Raw genomic sequence first — 18,007 nt, forward strand, 5'->3', positions numbered from 1 at the left:
TGTCCTTAGATTTAGTATTCAACTAAAAATTTTAATTAGAGAGCTAAAAAAAAAAAAATGAGGTCAAGACTGTGATTAAATTTCTGACTCATAGTTTAACCAATCCTGAAAAGAGAAGTTTTTTGTTTTTTCTTGTTAAAACTGAAGAAAATTCATTTATTTATCCTTTTAAATGTATGGCTTACACTGAACTGTGTTAGGTGCGTGTCTCTCGTATCATTTAATCTATTTAAAGGAGTTGCTGAAAAGTGGAATTAGTTTCCAAGCACCAGTGTTTCCATATTGTAAGCAAAATGATGTATTATTAAAATCCTAGCTGGGAAAAAACTTGATAGAATTCATTCATTCCAAGCTTTACAACACATCAATGATCTATTAAGTATTTAAAGTGATAGATATAACCTGTGTTGTCAGACTTCTGTTACAGACTGAACTAACGAAAAGATAATTCATTTGAATGAAAACACGTTAAGATAAAAGAATTTAGGAACTACTGCATCTAGGAACTTTGTAGCTACTAACAGTAAAGACCTAGGAATTGCTTACAAAGCTTAACAAATGGTCGTGAACAAATCATGGCCAAATTAAAATTAATTTCAAATTTACATAGAGTATTTACATAACATAGAACAATAAAACTGAAAAGAAAAATTTAGAATTATTAGTAAATTAAACTTACAAGATTTTGAAATAGAAGCTAACTTTAAGGTGAACAAAAATAATAAATTTCAGTGAGGTTTGATTTTAAAAAGTGTTTTATAACAAAAAGAGCAGCTGGTAAAAAATAAGCATATTACTAATAGCACAATAAAATAATATGATTCTCAGCAATTGGTAAAGACAGTTTAGTTTCTATGCATGAAATCTGAAGACTATATAAGACTGATGAGAAATCACTGTATTTAGTTCAAAAGTTTAAAAACTAACATTTTTTCATCATAATTATCCCCAAATTATGGGTAGAGAGAGGAGCATAATTAAACTTTGTAAAAAGAAAGTGAGTAGTACATGGGAAAAATGAGCCTTTGCTTCATACCTTGTATGAAAAGAATGAGAATTGGAAAAATCTTATTAAAAAGTTTGCCAAAAGGAAGTAAACAGGAAGAATATATAGCAATCTGGAGAGTAGAACTCTTAAATCTATCACCGAACAATGCTTTACACTTAGTATGTGATCAATTAAAAAAAATAGTTGAATAGATAAATTATTGAACCAGAAGTTTTTCTAGTGTTACCACTTTCTTAAAAGTTAATACTTTTATACAGCAATAAGCCTTCTTGCCGATTTAAACCTCTAAGAATGTTTACACAAAAACTCAGTTGAGACAGAAATTCATTAAATTTCTGACAAGAAATAAGAATAACAATAAGCCTAATTATGCCCTTTAGGTAAGCAGTGAGTTTATGTTGTATGAAAAAGTACCATAAGGGTAAATGAAATTAAGTTTGAAGATTAGTGAAATGTATGCTAAGGAATCTCACTTCCACAAGCACAGAAACTACTGGTGAAAAGGTCATTGTTGAGCAGAAATAACTAAAGAGAAACAAACAAAAAACATGAAAATAAGTGGATTGTATTTCATAAAGGATAATGGGTTGTAGCGTATATCTAAATAGACAAAGTTAAAAGAAACAGGTCAGTTAACCAGTTAATATGACATATCAATATCATATAGGACAACTGTGCCTCTCTTCTTCAAGGGTGACTACTACAAATGGGCATAAGGGAATTTTTTTGGGCTGATGAAATGTTCTGTATGATGACTGTGGTGGTAGTTACACAATTTGTGAAAACTCATCTCACTGTATACTTAAATTTGGTGAACTTTATTCTATATAAATTATACCTCAATTAAGCTGACAAGGCAAAAAAAATAAATGACATGAGCTTACTATCTTTTGAAAAATCTGACAAAGATTTATATGATGAAGGTATTGATAAAAAATATAGTGCTTGAAATGAAGATTAAAACTAAACCTGGATCATTACAATTCTTAAATTATTTTCATGTATGATACCTCAGTTGACCCTTACCCCACCCCTCAAAAATAGGGACGGCAAGATATTATTGCCACATTTTACGCATGAGAATACTGAAGCTCCTTGGAAGCAACTAGCCAAAAGTAAGAAACCCACCCAAGTGGCACAGCCAAACCCAAACTTTCATTTCTGATATTTTCTCCCTCACTCTACCACACGATATCTCCTTTGGAATAATAATTATGTACAAACATCGCTGAGTCCTTACTATCTGCCAAGCTCTGTGTTAAATGCTTTACATGTGTAATAACATTTAATTCTCAAAATAACCCTATCCAAAGTGGGTACTTTTTTGTCCCTTCCCTTGTAAGATGCTGAAACACTGACAAGGTAACTTACTTCCCCTACAGACATATAATAAACTGGGATTTGAACACTGATCTATTTGACCAGATTCTATACCACTGTATCATATCTCACAAGTATTAAGTAATTATTAATAGAGCAATAGGTATTAAATTATCACAGCAGGTCTATTTAAGACAATATTTCATATTTTTCCCTTAGCCTATACTGAAGAATACAAACTGAATATGTATACCTGAATACACAGGTAAAAATCTCATGATGAAACAAACTGTTAAAACAAAAACATCTGCATCACAAAATTAGACTTGCATCCAAGTCTCAGTTTATATCCTGATGTGTTAAACAATATTAAACAATACTCTATACTATAAAATTATAATAAAAAGCCTTTTATATAGTTCACTGTAATTAAAATTAAGCTATTAATATTACACAATACATTTTGCCTAATTTTAAAGAGAGCACATAAAAGATACCAATTTCATTTTCAACCACAAATATATACCACTGATAATAACTTATCCCTGATTTTGTTGTGGCAAAAAGACTAGTTTACATTTTAGTTTATTTATTCAACACATACCTGCTAGGCAGTTTATATAATAGTATCTCTACTCTTCACAACACCTGAAAAGTTAGGTATTATTCCAACTTGCAGCTGATTACAGAAAGAAACATAAGACTAAAGCTATCAACTATCTATAAATCTTACTTGAGACAGCATTTCTAAACTATCACATATTTAGATATGGGAAGGGGGGCAATCATCAGATAATCTTCTAATTTGTTGCTAGACAGAAGATAAAATTAATCCTGATGTATCAAAATGCAGCATAACAAACATTTTTATTACTCAATTAATAGAGTACTCTTTTAAAAGATAATTTCTCAATGTACCCCACTTACCTACAATGTATTTTTTGATATATTACTGTTATCAATTTTTTTTGATATTAGAAAATGTTACCACATTATTTTAGATAAGAATATAAATCATTTAAGTTCCTTATGGGCTGTATATGTTACAAAGCCATAACCTCAGTAACTACATATTGAACAAGCTGAAGTTCCAGTGAGAAATTCAGTGAGAAATATCTCAATATTTAGTTCCAAATCAAGTCTACAAAATATCATATTTAAAGTAATAAATTTCCAGTTGAATCAGAAATATCCTTACTTTACTTGTTTAGGTTATACTTGGTTTAGAAATAAAAATACAGTACACCATATTTTTAACTAGTAACTTTTAAACCCAATACCAATAAAACTTTTCAGTTAAGGTATACAAAACTATCTGCAATAGTTAGGCAATTTCTGAACAGGACGATGAATTCAACCAAATTCAAACCCTTATTAGGGTTCCTTGCTGTCCAAAAGCAACAAAATTTACCTCGAAGGACTTCCATGTTGAGTCCAGGTAACAAAACAAGTTTTTAACTTCTTATGAAACCCAAGAACTCTGAGATGAGTCAAAGACAGGTTAAAGATATTATGCTAAATACTCATAAGTGGCTTGTCACATATTTGTTTAAAAAACAGTTCTTGAATTTATCACCTTCATTTGCTGTGAATGGTCTTTTTAAAAAAGGAGAATCAAAAATAACTAAGAGGAAAATATTTAAGAGTTACATCAATACTCTTTAAAATGAGGAGTGAAGACGATGTCTTAATTATGTACCCAATTCACATTTCATGTTTGAACTGAACGAGGATATCTTTTTAGAAGTATACAGAAAAGTTCCTGAAAATGGATCAGTATTTGAAAACCAGAAGGAATGTATCCAATATCTTTTAAGACAATTAAAGTCTTATACAGTTTTTATTTAAATGCCTTTAAATGTGATTTTATGATTAAATAGCTTCAAAGCATTTCATTTGGGATTCTTCCAAACTGGTCATGTGGGCAATTCATCTCGAAAATTTGGTAGCTTTAGGAACCATTTTCAAAATATTAAAATGCGTAACTCACTAACAAATGAGGTATAACTGTTTATTATCACATTTTTAAACTTCCAAGATTTCTCTATCTAAATATGTTTTTTTTTTTGATATTGACATTTTCAACAGCCCCAAGAAAAAAAAATAACCATATCTATTCTGAATGTGAAAAATGTTTTCACTCTAAACTATGACAAAAGTAATATGGCTAATAAATTGGTAATTAAATATTATGAAAAGCCCTTAAACATGAGCATATTGGAGTAAATCAGTTTTCATAATTGTGTAGCTAATTAATGTTAAAAACACTGAGACATGAACTCCATGCGACATCAACTGAACGGCGTATAACACTTCAATTTTCATGTATTTAAATATTAGTCATCTCCAAATGTTTTCATAGCCTATACTATTAATAAAAATGCTTTAAACTTATCTCTTATTTCTTCTATTTCCATTACTCTTTTGAAATGTTTTCTGAGCAAAGTAATAAAAGGAACATAAAATATATAAAATCTTTGTAATATAGGCATTTGTATTCTCATAAAGATCAAACTATAAATCAGAAATAAGAAGCAAAAGAAGAAAACATCAATACCTGAAAGGTAATTGAAGCCTTAAAAACCAAATTAAATATTTAAGCCAACTGAGTAATAATAGCTAAATTGCAGTCATTTTGAAATTACTCTTTCTCTTTGAAAAAGAATTCTTACATAAACTGTGAAACAATGAAATACATTTATGTTAAAAATTCTTTGTGGAACTTCCCTGGTGGTGCAGGGGTTAAGAATCCGCCTGCCAATGCAGAGGACACGGGTTCAAGCCCTGGTCCAGGGAGATCCCACATGCCGCGGAGCAACTAAGCCCGTGCTCCAAAACTACTGAGCCTGCGCTCTAGCGCCCGCGAGCCACAACTACTGAGCCCACATGCCACAACTAATGAAGCCCGCGGGCCTAGAGCCCGCACTCCGCAACAAGAGAAGCCACCGCAATGAGAAGCCTGTGCACCACAATGAAGAATAGCCCCTGCTCGTGGCAACTAGAGAAAGCCCACGTGAAGCAACGAAGACCCAACGCAGACAAAAATAAAAATAAAAAAATTTATTTAAAAAAAATTCTTTGTATCCTATTTGATGGCAAACAATCCCAAATATATAACCCAACAAAAAATATTATTATGCAAATGAGCTGTAGAGAGGGTAATAAGGAGAATGGATTCCAACCCTCCTCCGGACAAAATAAAGTTCCAATGATCATTTTTATCTTATTAGTTGAGATAATGACTTTAAAAATAAATGTCAAAATCTATGTAAAGAAAAACTTACATAACATCAACAGGTAGTTATTGAATAATACTGACCTTCTCCATAAAAGATCTAGTATTTAATTACCATGTGATTCATTTAAAGTATCATCACATATATAAGTACTATTAAAAGATTATAATATTTCAGGAAGTTGCCAAAGACCTTTCCAGGTAATTTAGATATGTTACCCCACAATCTAACTGTGGAGGCAATTTTTTAAAAACTTAATAACAATAAACTGATAGGAGTATTAATTATTAGCACTTACAAAATAATTGTATTCTAATTGATGAAATCAATTGAGTAAGAACCTAGACTTAATAAAATCTGTATTAATCGTCTATACTCTTACTACTCAAGTGTTTTGCACTAGATGCTTAAGTAAGAAATTCCTACAAATTTATCCTACTTACAAACTAAATCATCACCAAATATTTTAAATACTAAAAATTTTAAGGAACACCTTAAAAACAGTGGGCTGTGACAAAATTCACAACTATAACATTTATACATTTTTGTTGTTTTTAAAAATACTGAATGCTATCAAGGTTTCAGTATTAACGTGTCAGAATACATCTACTCATTACAAATCCATAAAAATACGATCATTTAAATCACCAGTTAACATTAGAAAATCCAATGAAGACAGTCATTTTAAACCAATGGTCACATACCATCCTCAAATGGCAGTCTCACTACATTTATCAACAAGTCTGAAGATAGAGAAAGGACAGCACCTAAGTCTTGGGCATGTTTATGAGGAGTTGGTGGCATTACAGAAACTAAAAGAAAGTTTGATTGTATTTTTGCCAACAAATTATAAATAGAATTACCTAACCATAAATGTATAGCTCTATTTTAAGAACACACTCATATATTCTCTTCAATTCATAGCAACTGATTGTTTTTGATGTGCAGTTCTTTGCAGTCAGTATTTTTAAAGGAGAAAAAATATCTGGGTGCCTTGGCACGATTTTTTAAATATTATTTTAAAGAAACTAAAATCGTTTCTTTTTTATTTCCCCAAACATATACTATTAAAAACATGTTTTAGAATATTTTTTTAAAAATCCAATGACACATGTACTTCCAAAAAGTCAAAAAAACCCGCCACTATTTCATATATTTAAAATAATAATTAGATGTCACTCTAGTTGAACATTTAAAATTCCTAATTATCTATGATGCCTATTCTTTCATAACAAAATAGTATACAGATGTAATGGGGAAAAATCTAATTTATAATTATACATAAAATCTAGTATGCTTTCAAAAATGCTCATACAGTAAAAATGGCAGCTAAAAAAATAATTTTTAAAATGTCTTAAAAACTTCTATAAAATGGTCCTCAATTGCAACCTGATTGTGTAAGTGATGCTGCACACATTATTTATGGCCATCAAATTGTTACTTGTAGCTGCTTGGCTAAAATCAGTGGGATTCTGCCTTCTTCAAAACAATTATTCATATGATTTATATGCAATTTATATAAGTTTCAATATAAGACAGAAATCCCTTTACCTAGGCATCAAAATTAAGAAGCAAAAAAAAAAAAAAAACAAAGAAAAACAAAACAAAAAACCCAGCAACAATAACAACAAAGCAACTGATTCTAAATAGTTTTCCCTAGGAAAAAACTGAGATATATTTCAAACAGCAAATACTTTAACCATCAAAAACTGCCCTGAAATGTCACTTTCTAATTTTAAATTTAAAGATTATTACTGCCCTGTTTTTTTACATCACAAAAATGCTAATACGTGAGTTTTACTGACTTTTTACATCTTCCTAAGAATGTATCCAAATATATTCTTATGAAAAATACAAATACATATTTTTTGAGAGAATTTTTTATCACATACATCATTTTAATACTGTTCTATTAGTAAATACATGATGTGTAACAGAAGATTTAAAGTAAGTCTAATATAAGTAATCAATGTTTGTACTCTAGAAACTATTCACTATGTATATAAAAAAAACTTTTCCAGCAATATAGCATTTCTTAATTCAGTGGATATAGGAATGTTTATCAACATACAACCATTAAATAGTTTAAAATTGGATGTCTCATTGTTCTAAACATTAATATCAGTTAATAAAATGTCTACTATTTGAATACATTAAAAGGTAAACATAGAAAACCAAATTATAACAAGGCGTGATCAGACAAAGAAGAAAAGGGCTATTTTTTTTCATTCATCTATAAAACAAATTTATGAGATTGTAAAGAACAATTTAACAACCTAAAGAAGGTTCAAAGCAGGGAAAGCAGGGGCCTGAGAGAAAATGGATTTGTCAATGATTTCAGTCATTCAGTCTAGGGAGGAGAAAAGCAGAAAATGTGGCTTCATTTTGCCATATAAAGTAGGAGGCATAAAATCCAGTAGCCTGTCTGTGGAGTTCTATTTATGTATTTAAACCCTGTTTCAATTCACAGATTATGCTGATCCTTCCACATGTAAACAGCCAATAATGATAGCCAGGCCTTTAGGAAAGGAAAACACACACCACACAGCAAGGTCAGGAAGCTACCAAGCACACAGGACAACAGATCAAAACAGAATGGTTTCATATGTTTCTATTGTTTATATACTTAATTTGAAGATGATATTCCTTAGGGGGGAAAGGAGGTTGTAAATTATTACTAAGAACATGCAACATAGTATCAAACAAAACAGAAAATTTTTATGCAAATATACTAAATATTTATTTTCTGCATGTATCTATGTCAGTCAACCTGTAGGACTGATATGCATTCATTCGATTATTTTTAACTTAGATGTCAAGCTAAAATAAACTTCTTTAGTCCTAAATCCCTTTACTCCTAAGAATTCATTACAGATAATTTGTAGTTCTCTAACTTCTTTCGATGAAATAATCAAGCTTGCAAACTGTAAATACTTTTTTTTTTTTTTTACTATTAAGAGATTAAGCACAACAGAGGAGTGAAAGGGGGAAAGGTATTAATTTCCTTGTTTCTGCGTAAAATTTCGAAAATAAGAAGCAATGACATTCTATTTGGTATTTAAGCATCTTAAAAAATTACAACACAATATAAGCAACAGTGGAAATTTACCCCAAGTAGCCCACTAGCACATTTTAAACATACAAGCTAGAGCCGCCTCTGGCCACATGTTTTTTTGAGTTCAGTCTCTTAAAGAGACAGTATCCTTGGACCTATGCCCTACACGGAGCACATTTCTAAAATGTTTGATTACCAACAATCCTCTCTTGCATTTCTTCAAATCTATACTAGGCCAACAATGTTCTACTCTATTTTACTGTGAAATCAAATTATTTTAATTTGAATCTACAAAAGACTACCGGACGGACAGATATAAAATAATTGGGGAAGCTACTGTGATTAGAAGTGTCTAAAATAAAGGGACCTACAGATTTCTTATAACAGCAAATTGGCTTAAAAAAAACCAAAACTTAATAAGATCACTGTCTCCTCATTCATTTCCCACTCATTCCCCAGGCACAGGCCACATAACGTATCGTAACCGGTAACACCGGAAGCTACACTACGGCAATTTCGCTGTCGAAAGAAGAGGGGAACTTGCTTAATCAAGTCAACCACCACCCAGAAGTGAAATTTCAGAGATTTCATTTTCTGTTCAGGAAAAGACACCCAGGAAGGTGCCCATGCACACACCCTAATAACTGTATTCACTCGTGACTGTAAGGAAGATTTTGAAGGGCACATTATTGTAAGCCCACTGACAAAACTACCGGTCAGCTCCTCCACATGAAAAAGGTGAAGACGAAGAGAAAAAACCAAAACCAAAACCAAACCAAAACAAAACAAAAAAAGTTTGTCTTACTTGGTGTACAAATACATCGACTGGAATATCCAAGGGGCTTCCCTCTCGGCTTATCATGGAGATGAATCCAAATCCCATTCGCACGTTGAACCACTTACAGTGGCCAGTTCCGTGCAAAACCTGGGATTCCTCCTCTGCCTGCTCCGGCAGCTTCCCGGGCTCTTCTCCACCACCTTTGCTTGCCCCGCCTGAGTAGAACAGGACAAAAAAGTCAGTTAGTCAGTATTCCCATACAGTTCAGTGAAAGGAAAAAAAAAAACTGCTTGGGAGTGGGGGTGGAGGGGAGAGGAAATGAAAAAAAAAAGCTATTAAATGGTTGATTCCTTCTTTTATTCGGCAGAAAATATTTTAAATTAAAGGCTTAAAAGGGAAAGCGGGGGAGGGAGGAAGCCACACTGTTCTATCGATCACAACTTCCACGTTTCTGTACATACGTGTACGTTTTCTTTTAACTCTGTTTCTCGGCCACATATTACAGTACAGCATGCGATTATTTTACTTGCATGTTGCTGATTTAACACTGATCCCATTTACAAAGAGAAATTTTCAGCGAAACTAATTCTCTCCGGCGTGCCCGAGGAGGAAAGAGAAATCGTGAAGATGGTTAGAACTAGTTAATGCACATGCGGCAGCAGTGATCCAGGGTTATTTGCAATGTGCATTCCCCTCCCCCCCAATAACTTTCAATTAAAGTTGGGGTGGAATGGGGGAGGGGGCAGGTGTATAAAAGTTTTCTTGGGCTCACTAACTGAAACTGCGCTTAATCACACTCAAACAATTCAAACAATAGCCCCCTGAAAGCTTTTCAAGTTGTGAATCAGTGTGGGCGGTACAAAACATTTTTGGAGATCTATAACAATAGGTTGCAGAAAGCCCCACTGCGCGATGGGGGGTGGGGGGTACTGCTCAGTATTGGGGTAAAAGGGGAAGGGGGGACGGGCAAAGAAGGGTGGGAGAGGGAGAGGGCGGGAGAAAGGAAGAGAGAAAATCACAGTAAAACAATAGAAAAGAAAATTAACCTTCGGCCATGTTGCCCCACGGGCCCTCTGCTCCAAACTCGTGAGATGAAAACTTTCCCTTTGCAACGGAGTGATCTTCTGCATCAATCTAACATCTTGATTTTGTGCGATCACAAATTTAGCTCGCATGGTCTAATGTGCTTTCCCTCTTTTGATTTTTTTCTCTCCTCTCTCCAGTTTCTGGCCCCCTGAGCACACGTGACTTTGTCAATTACATGCTTTCTTGCTACTAATTTCACCTCGGATCCTTAAGGGGCTGGCAAGAGGAAGAGATAACCAATCGCCATTTCATCTATGCTGACATCAAAATAATTTATGAATGAACACGAAAAACTCAAACATGTTATCTTAAAGACAATTTGGGACGCTTCTTTACGATAAATCAGAATGCCGATTTCGTGCTTTTACTTAAACACAATGGAGGGTCCTTGTGAATCGTCGATTTAGAAAAACGGCACAGTCATATATGTGCACACGCGTGCCTTACACACAAGCCTGTCTAAATAATCTCATTTAAGGGGGAAAAAGCCATTTAAATAGAGCAACCGACGTTACGCTTTCTTCCCCCTAAGAATTCAGCTGCTCCGTTAACAGTAAACCTGCTTGGGATGCAAATTTCATATTTAATTCCATTCTTAGAGGAAAATATGTAATTTACAAAAGATCTAATTGAACCTAATTACACACCCATGAAACTTTAGATAATGGTAACCTACACCTACAATAAGAGAAATGCACACAATTACCTGACTGTGACCTGAAATTTGTTTCAAATTTAAAATAAAATGCTACCGGAAAAATCGCTATCACCTTCTTGTAGTCAAATTGTGTTTAGGTTTACCATTTCGGAACATTTTGGAGGGGGCTGGTAAGGAATTGTACTTCACAGGTTTCTCCGCCATCTCTTTCCGGGGGAGGAGATGTGATTAATGACTTCCTAAATAACAGCCCAGTTTTCCAGCCTAACATAGAGTGAACCTCAATCAGTGGCGATTGTTCCCCAAGAGCAAGGCGACGTAGGGCAGGGAGGGGGAGGGGAGCGCCAGGCAGGGGAGGTGAAGAGGAGCCGCCAGCACAGGCGGCTGCGGAGCCAGAGAAAGAGGTGGGGGAGAAACAGCGGGCGCGGGCGGGGGGAGGGGGTGAAAAAGGGAGGCAAGTGGGAGAAAAAAGGTAAATTTATATCTTATTGACTGGACCCTGACATTTTAAAAGTCCACTACCAGGGGACAGAAGAGTTGAATAAACGAAAACTTAATAACGGGTTAGGCTCCTACCGTCCCTTCCCCGGCCAGCCCCCGGTTTCAAACTGCTTACCCTTTACCTTTAAAATTGGTTCAAACGATTGTTGAATACTAGATGCTGACACCAATACTGCCTCCCTCATCGACCACTACAGTAAATGTTATAGATCAACTAGAAATGCTGGATTTCCTTTAGAATATAAAATAAAACCCGTCTTTGAAACATTAAAACGCACCACTACTCTTCCCCCACCCCACCCCCATTTTCTTAAACAAGCAGTTTACCGAGAAACTGTACAGATACCACTTCCCTTCGGCAAAGCTACGGAGCTTACCCTCCCCCACTATACCCGCAACCCCCCTCCCCGTCTCTCCAAACACACTCCAAACTCTAACACTGTTTCACACAAACTAAAACGTAGGGATTCTGACCGAATCTAAAAGCTTTTGAAAATCCACATAATGCACCTATTTACACCTCCTCCCCATACTAAACAATGAAATATAAATTTATACTAATTAGTTCAGATCTGAAGTAAATTGATGTATATAAATAAATGTTATTTTCAGCTGTTTGTGGTAAAAGGCTTCAATCGAGACTGATTAACTTGAAAAGATTTTTCGTCTGTTTATTTCTTTTGTTGTTTCTCAAGAAAGGAGGCAAAGCTTTCTCATTTTATTTACTTTGTGTGTATGGGGGGGGATAACCATGTGCCAGCTGGTAGGGAGGAAAGAAAAAGTGTAAAAATGTAAATGATTTTGCAAGAGTCCCAAAAGCTGAAGCTCTCAAAAAAATTATTTACTAACAAAACACTCACTAGGCATTAATAGTAGAAATCAACTGATTACACTGACCTATAATGAAATAACTTTAACGATGGTATTCCAGGTTAAATATTTTGAATAACAGGAAATAGAAAAACTAATTTGAATAAGTTGTGTTTTTAAAAATATTTTAAATGAAAGAACTACTTTTAAAAATCAACATCTGGTAACAGGAATAATGTGAAAAGTATTCATGCAAATTGAGGAAATGCCACTATTTATGTAAAGTTATCATAAAATTCACAGGCAGTATAATTTAGTTTTGTCACTGACACACATTCATGATAAACAATGTTTTATCTGTAAGCTTGTTTTTAATTAAAAAATAGTCTAATCATCATAAAATCAGAAATATGTAGGTGGGTTCTGAATCCTTGTTTGTTAAATTTGATGAAATTCAAACCTATACATAGATGAAAAGGGTGAAATGCCATAAGTGAACCACACTGGATGGTATGGTTATGAGATTCAGTTTTGCCTGATTGGGGGCCTCCAGTATTAGTGGAATTAAGGTAGGGTTCACTGGACTGGTCACTGGTGTCAGAGGTTATCGACTCATTCATTTCCTGAGAGGGACATCGGCCTTTCAAGTCGTGTAGAAAGCTTTTTCCAACTGGGGACTTTGAGAAATCCTCTAACATTCATTCACAAAGAATTTAAGGCAAATGCATTTTACATACCTGGTTGGGGGCGGGGATTGGAGTGGGGTCGGTAAAAGAAAGGGGGAGAGAAGGGAAGAGGAAGGGTAGAGGGAGGAGAAGCAGGGAAGGGAATTGGGAGGGAGGGAAGAGAAGGAAGGAGACAGTGACAGAAAATATCAGTCCCCATTTCAGGGATATGGCACTGTCTTTTAAATAGGCTCATCTTTTCTTGCTCCCCCCTCAGTCTTTTGAGCCTAAGATCCTTTTATGAAACTAACCATCATCTTTTTAAGCTCATAGAGTTCTTCTTTCACCTAAAATGGTCCCATGAATCTCCTAGAACGCTTTCCAATTTGTCACCTTCCTGAAGTCTTCTGGTTTTAATTTTTTTCTCATTTCCTACTTGTTTTTAGTGCCAGAAAGACCTGTGCTTGACTCAAAACGCATGTTTTATACTTGTGGAAGCCAAATGTTTCAGTGGCTTGATTTATCATACTTCTTGCAAAATGTCTTTAAAATGAGTTCAAGTAGCTACAAAGAATCCTCAATGCACTGGGGGTAAAAAAAAAAAAATCAAGGAAATAACCTATCATACGCCCGTTGGTTATCACAATCTAAGATTTCTACATTTAAAAAACGTACATATTTTCTTTTTCTTTCTTTCTTTCTTTTTTTTTTTTTTTTTTTAAGAATTCCGACAGTACAATGCAAGGAGCCGAAAGAGGTGCCAGAGCCCACCGTCGTTGTTTTCAACTATAAGCAATGAGTGACTTCTATTACAGCTGAAACAATGCTTCGGTTCTTCTTAAAACTAGGAGGAGGGGCTGCGGCACTGCGACGAGCGGCTCCACCCGTGCTCTGCGTCCCGGCCGACAAGGCCGGGGTCTGCAGCCTCGCGCTGCCCTCGCAGCCGCGGATCTTCACGCGCAGCTCGCGCCCCCAGGGTCGCCGAGACCCCCAGGTCAGCGTATCTGCCCCTTCCCTCCACCGCCCGCCCATACCACTTCCTCTCCCCGTTCTCTCTCCAGTCACCTTTCCCTTTAGTCACCACATCACCACCTCCTCTCGAGAAGTCAAGCCGTTCCAAAGAAGGCTGAGGATTTCTCACTAATTAGGGGACATTCACATTTGTCATTTCGTCCCGACAAGAGGAACACCAAACAAAAGAAACCTTTGCCTTCACCAGGATGGAGGCAACGCTTGACGCACCCTACTACCTTCCCTGCGTTTCCAGACATGTATCATGTATAATCTGATTCCTTCATCTGGGAGATGTCAGTCTCCGCAAACCAAAAAGTGAAGTCAAGGGGGGGAGGGGTCATGGGGACCCGAGAGAATGACCACTCCACCCCCTACTCCCCCACCAGGCCATGCCTAAAATGGAGCTGTCTTCACACAGACCCCTGGCGCCGTCCTTTCGGGAAGCCACGAAAACGTCGCCGTGCGCCTCTGGAGGATCAGGAAAAGCTGTCGGCGGGGAAGGGGGTGGGGGGCGGCCAGGGGCGATTTTAGGGAACCCGCTGTCTGGCCGCGGCTTGAGGTTTCCCGCCCAAAGGCTGCGGACCCGCACGTCGGGCAAACTGTTGCCGATCCCTCCCACTGCGTTTCAGTAAACTACTTTACCCGCAAATAACTTCCTTGAAATTCTTGCAACACGGAGTCAGCTGAAAGGAGTACTGGACTGGGTGCGTTGGTCTTATAGCACAGGCACTTTAGAATATGGGGGCTATTTGTTTTTGTTTCCGAAGAGCAAAATTCCGTTCTCATTTAATTTCCTTATCTGAGAGCAAAATGCTCTGGCTTAACACAATTGTTCCAATTTGGTGATTTTTACACAGCTTGTAAAAATCTCTTAAATATTTTCCTTAAATAGGTTAACATATTTCCCCAGGTATAATTAAATAAAATTATGGAAATACGGGAAACGATTAGAATAAATTTTAAGTGTGCCAGATAAAATTGCCTTTATATTTCAAAAAACAAGCATTTGAAAATGTTTCCTTCTTTTTGGTCCCTTACTTTTCAGCCAAGTATTTAGAGCAACAAAATTAATTCAGTAAAGGGGCATTATTTTAACACCATCATTTTGTAGAAAGTTTATTTTTTTTAACTGGAATAGCAAAAAATCATATTCTATTAACATACTTCTTCATTTAAAAGGAAAAATAAAAATTTTATTATTACTCCTCCCAAATATTTTCTGATTTGTGCACAGCAAATACTCTCCTAAATGATTTTAATTAAGACAGCAATAGGTTAGAGAAATCATTTAGTAATAAGCATTACATTACTTTGCCCAGAATAGCACAAAATGAAGGTTCTTCATGTTTTATTTGAAAAATGAGTCCAGATTTTTCACCTCTACTACTTGAACAGGTATGCCTCATAATTTACAGATCTTTTTGCAATAAATATTCTGAGTCTGCAGAAATGACACTAAATAATGTAAACATACAATTTTCCCCTCTCTCTCAAAGCAATGAATGAAAATTTACCCTTTAAAACTTAATCTCATCAAAACAAATAACTGGAATAAGAGTGGACTGTGGCGCAGTGGTTGAAAGTCCGCCTGCCGATGCAGGGGACATGGGTTCGTGTCCCGGTCCGGGAAGATCCCACATGCAGCGGAGCGGCTAGGCACGTGAGCCATGGCCGCTGAGCCTGTGCGTCCGGAGCCTGTGCTCCGCAACGGGAGAGGCCACAACAGTGAGAGGCCCGCGTACCGCAAAAAAAACCCCAAAACAAACAAAAAAAAAAGTGTGGACTGCTTCCTAGGTATTTCTTTTAATATTTCCACTTTAGGTTAATTTGGGGGAAGAGGACAGGTAGGTGGAAATTGGGAAGGGAAAAAATAGTACAAGAGTAAAAGATGAGGCAAATGAGAAGAAATCTTCAGGCTTTAAAGATGCCTGTGCAGGAGGCAAATCTGTGGAGAAAAAGCACCCAGCTAGAAACCGGAGGCCAGAGTTCTGGTCCCATTTAATGACCTTGTGTGTGTCCTTGGATCATTAAGCTTCTCTGGGCCTCAGTTTCCTCACCTGCAAAGTGAGGACACTGGAGCAGTTGATGTTCAAATCTTTGGCTTAAATGCAATCTCTGGCAATAACCTTTCTTTTGGTGAAAGTGCAACCTCTCCCCGGCCAACCCTTTTTAATCACAAGGAAACAGAGACATGAAACTTTATTGCAGTCACTTAACACACTGGTGTTAACATTACTTCCCAGCAGAAGAGAAAAGGGCCTCTGGACTGCCTCCAATTTGCCCCCAGAGGAAAACCACAATCAATAGTAAGGGGGAAAGAGTTGGTAAATTAAAATATTGTAGCAACTTTTCAGCATCTTCTTTTTCATTGTACTCTTTAGAGCATCATCTCTATGTCAAAGGATTCACTCCAGAAAAAAGTAAAGTGCTTGTCAAAAGGCAATGCCTATCAGTGGTTTCCTCATTAAACCTTTTGATCCCTACTGCTTTCCTCTTGCTACCTACAATCCTGTATTTGATAAGCTTAATAATAGAATAACAGCTTTTCACTTGTACTTATAAATGCTCATAAACTCTGTCATCTCATAGCTCTTAAGAGTTTTGAAAGCAGTATTAGTCAGGAGTAGAGCCAAGGCATTAACTGCATGAGAGCGGAAGCCAGAGTAATACATTAAGACAGTAATACAAATAAAACTGTTACTGAAAACAGTATTGTCAGTTTTCAGTTAGTTTCAGTAATGTAAGAGAGTATTTCTCCATTAAAAGCCTAAGTTTACAGTACATCTAAATAAATGAAAGGAGATATATATATATATATATATATATATATATATATATATATATATATATATTTAAGTGTAGGTTTAAGATGTTAGAAGTTCACATGACTCATTTTTGTAGTATACTGAGGAACAAATTTGATACATGCTCATGAAAAGCAAAATAAATGGAGCTTTCCTAGATTAGGAAAATTCTCTAATTCCCTGAAAAACATGGCTAATAGACTGTGCTATTTATGTTATGGTAAATTTTTTGAAAACAGGAGCAAGTCTCTAGCTTTAAATTAATTCAACATATACTTGTGAGTGCCTATTTTGCTACGGGCTTTACAAAAATGAACAAGCCACAAATACTTTTCATTCAGCTCCATTAACATTTAAATATTATCTGTTTTGCCTGAGATACAGAAAAGGGAATCACAAAATCTAATATTGCTAAAATCAGGAGGAAAAGGAGCTAATTAGAAGATTTCATCCATGCAATTCTGGTGGGAGTATCAGTTTATAGATGAAGTGATCTGGAGTACAGTAGGTACAAGATGGGTACCATATCCATCTTGCCAAAGTGGAGAATGCCTGAGGGCTGTCATGTTTTCTCATATGCCTCCAATGATCTTTTAAAATAAATATTAGTTAAGTAAAAATTTAATTAAAAAAAAGACTAACCTGGGGCTGATGAAACCTGGTTGAATGACCTCATTGTCTTCTGAAGAACCTAAAATCAGAGAGCTCAAGTCAGTACTACATTAATTGCTCATTTAATTGCCTCTTCTTCAGCTTAATGGCTCATTAGAAAGCAATAAAATGCTTAGGTTTTGACTCTGTGAAGTGACCTGTAAACTTTTTTTTTACAATTTAAGACTCACCTAGCAAAATTAGATAACCAATTGGCATAAACTTGCCTTTCATTCCAATTAAAGGATGGTAGTTTAAAAAACATTCTAAACAAGACCACTAAGATGTAGTCAAAGATTCAGATTTCAGGAACAATGCAGTTTTAAATTTTTTTAATATTTAATTTTACACTGTAATTCAAGAATCCCATTCTTTTTTTTAACCACAGTTAAAAATTAACTTAACCTATAATACTGTGTT

At 35.5% G+C, this 18,007-nt stretch overlaps 1 protein-coding gene across 1 annotated transcript in view; it reads right to left on the reverse strand.

The window, feature by feature from the left end:
• Positions 1-17,612, reverse strand: part of LIN28B (lin-28 homolog B) — a gene marked incomplete at both ends in the record, with an annotated part of 120,213 nt that extends 102,601 nt beyond the window's left edge. Inside the window, 2 exons of the mRNA XM_082634009.1 lie at positions 9,426-9,613; positions 17,579-17,612. Coding sequence (XP_082490135.1) covers positions 9,426-9,613; positions 17,579-17,612 — 222 coding nt within the window. The remainder of the gene's footprint in view (positions 1-9,425; positions 9,614-17,578) is intronic.
• Positions 17,613-18,007: the final 395 nt, after the last annotated feature.

The sequence above is a fragment of the Mesoplodon mirus genome (genome assembly GCF_964341445.2).
Source record: "Mesoplodon mirus genome assembly, chromosome: 10".
Taxonomy (NCBI): Eukaryota; Metazoa; Chordata; class Mammalia; order Artiodactyla; family Ziphiidae; genus Mesoplodon; species Mesoplodon mirus.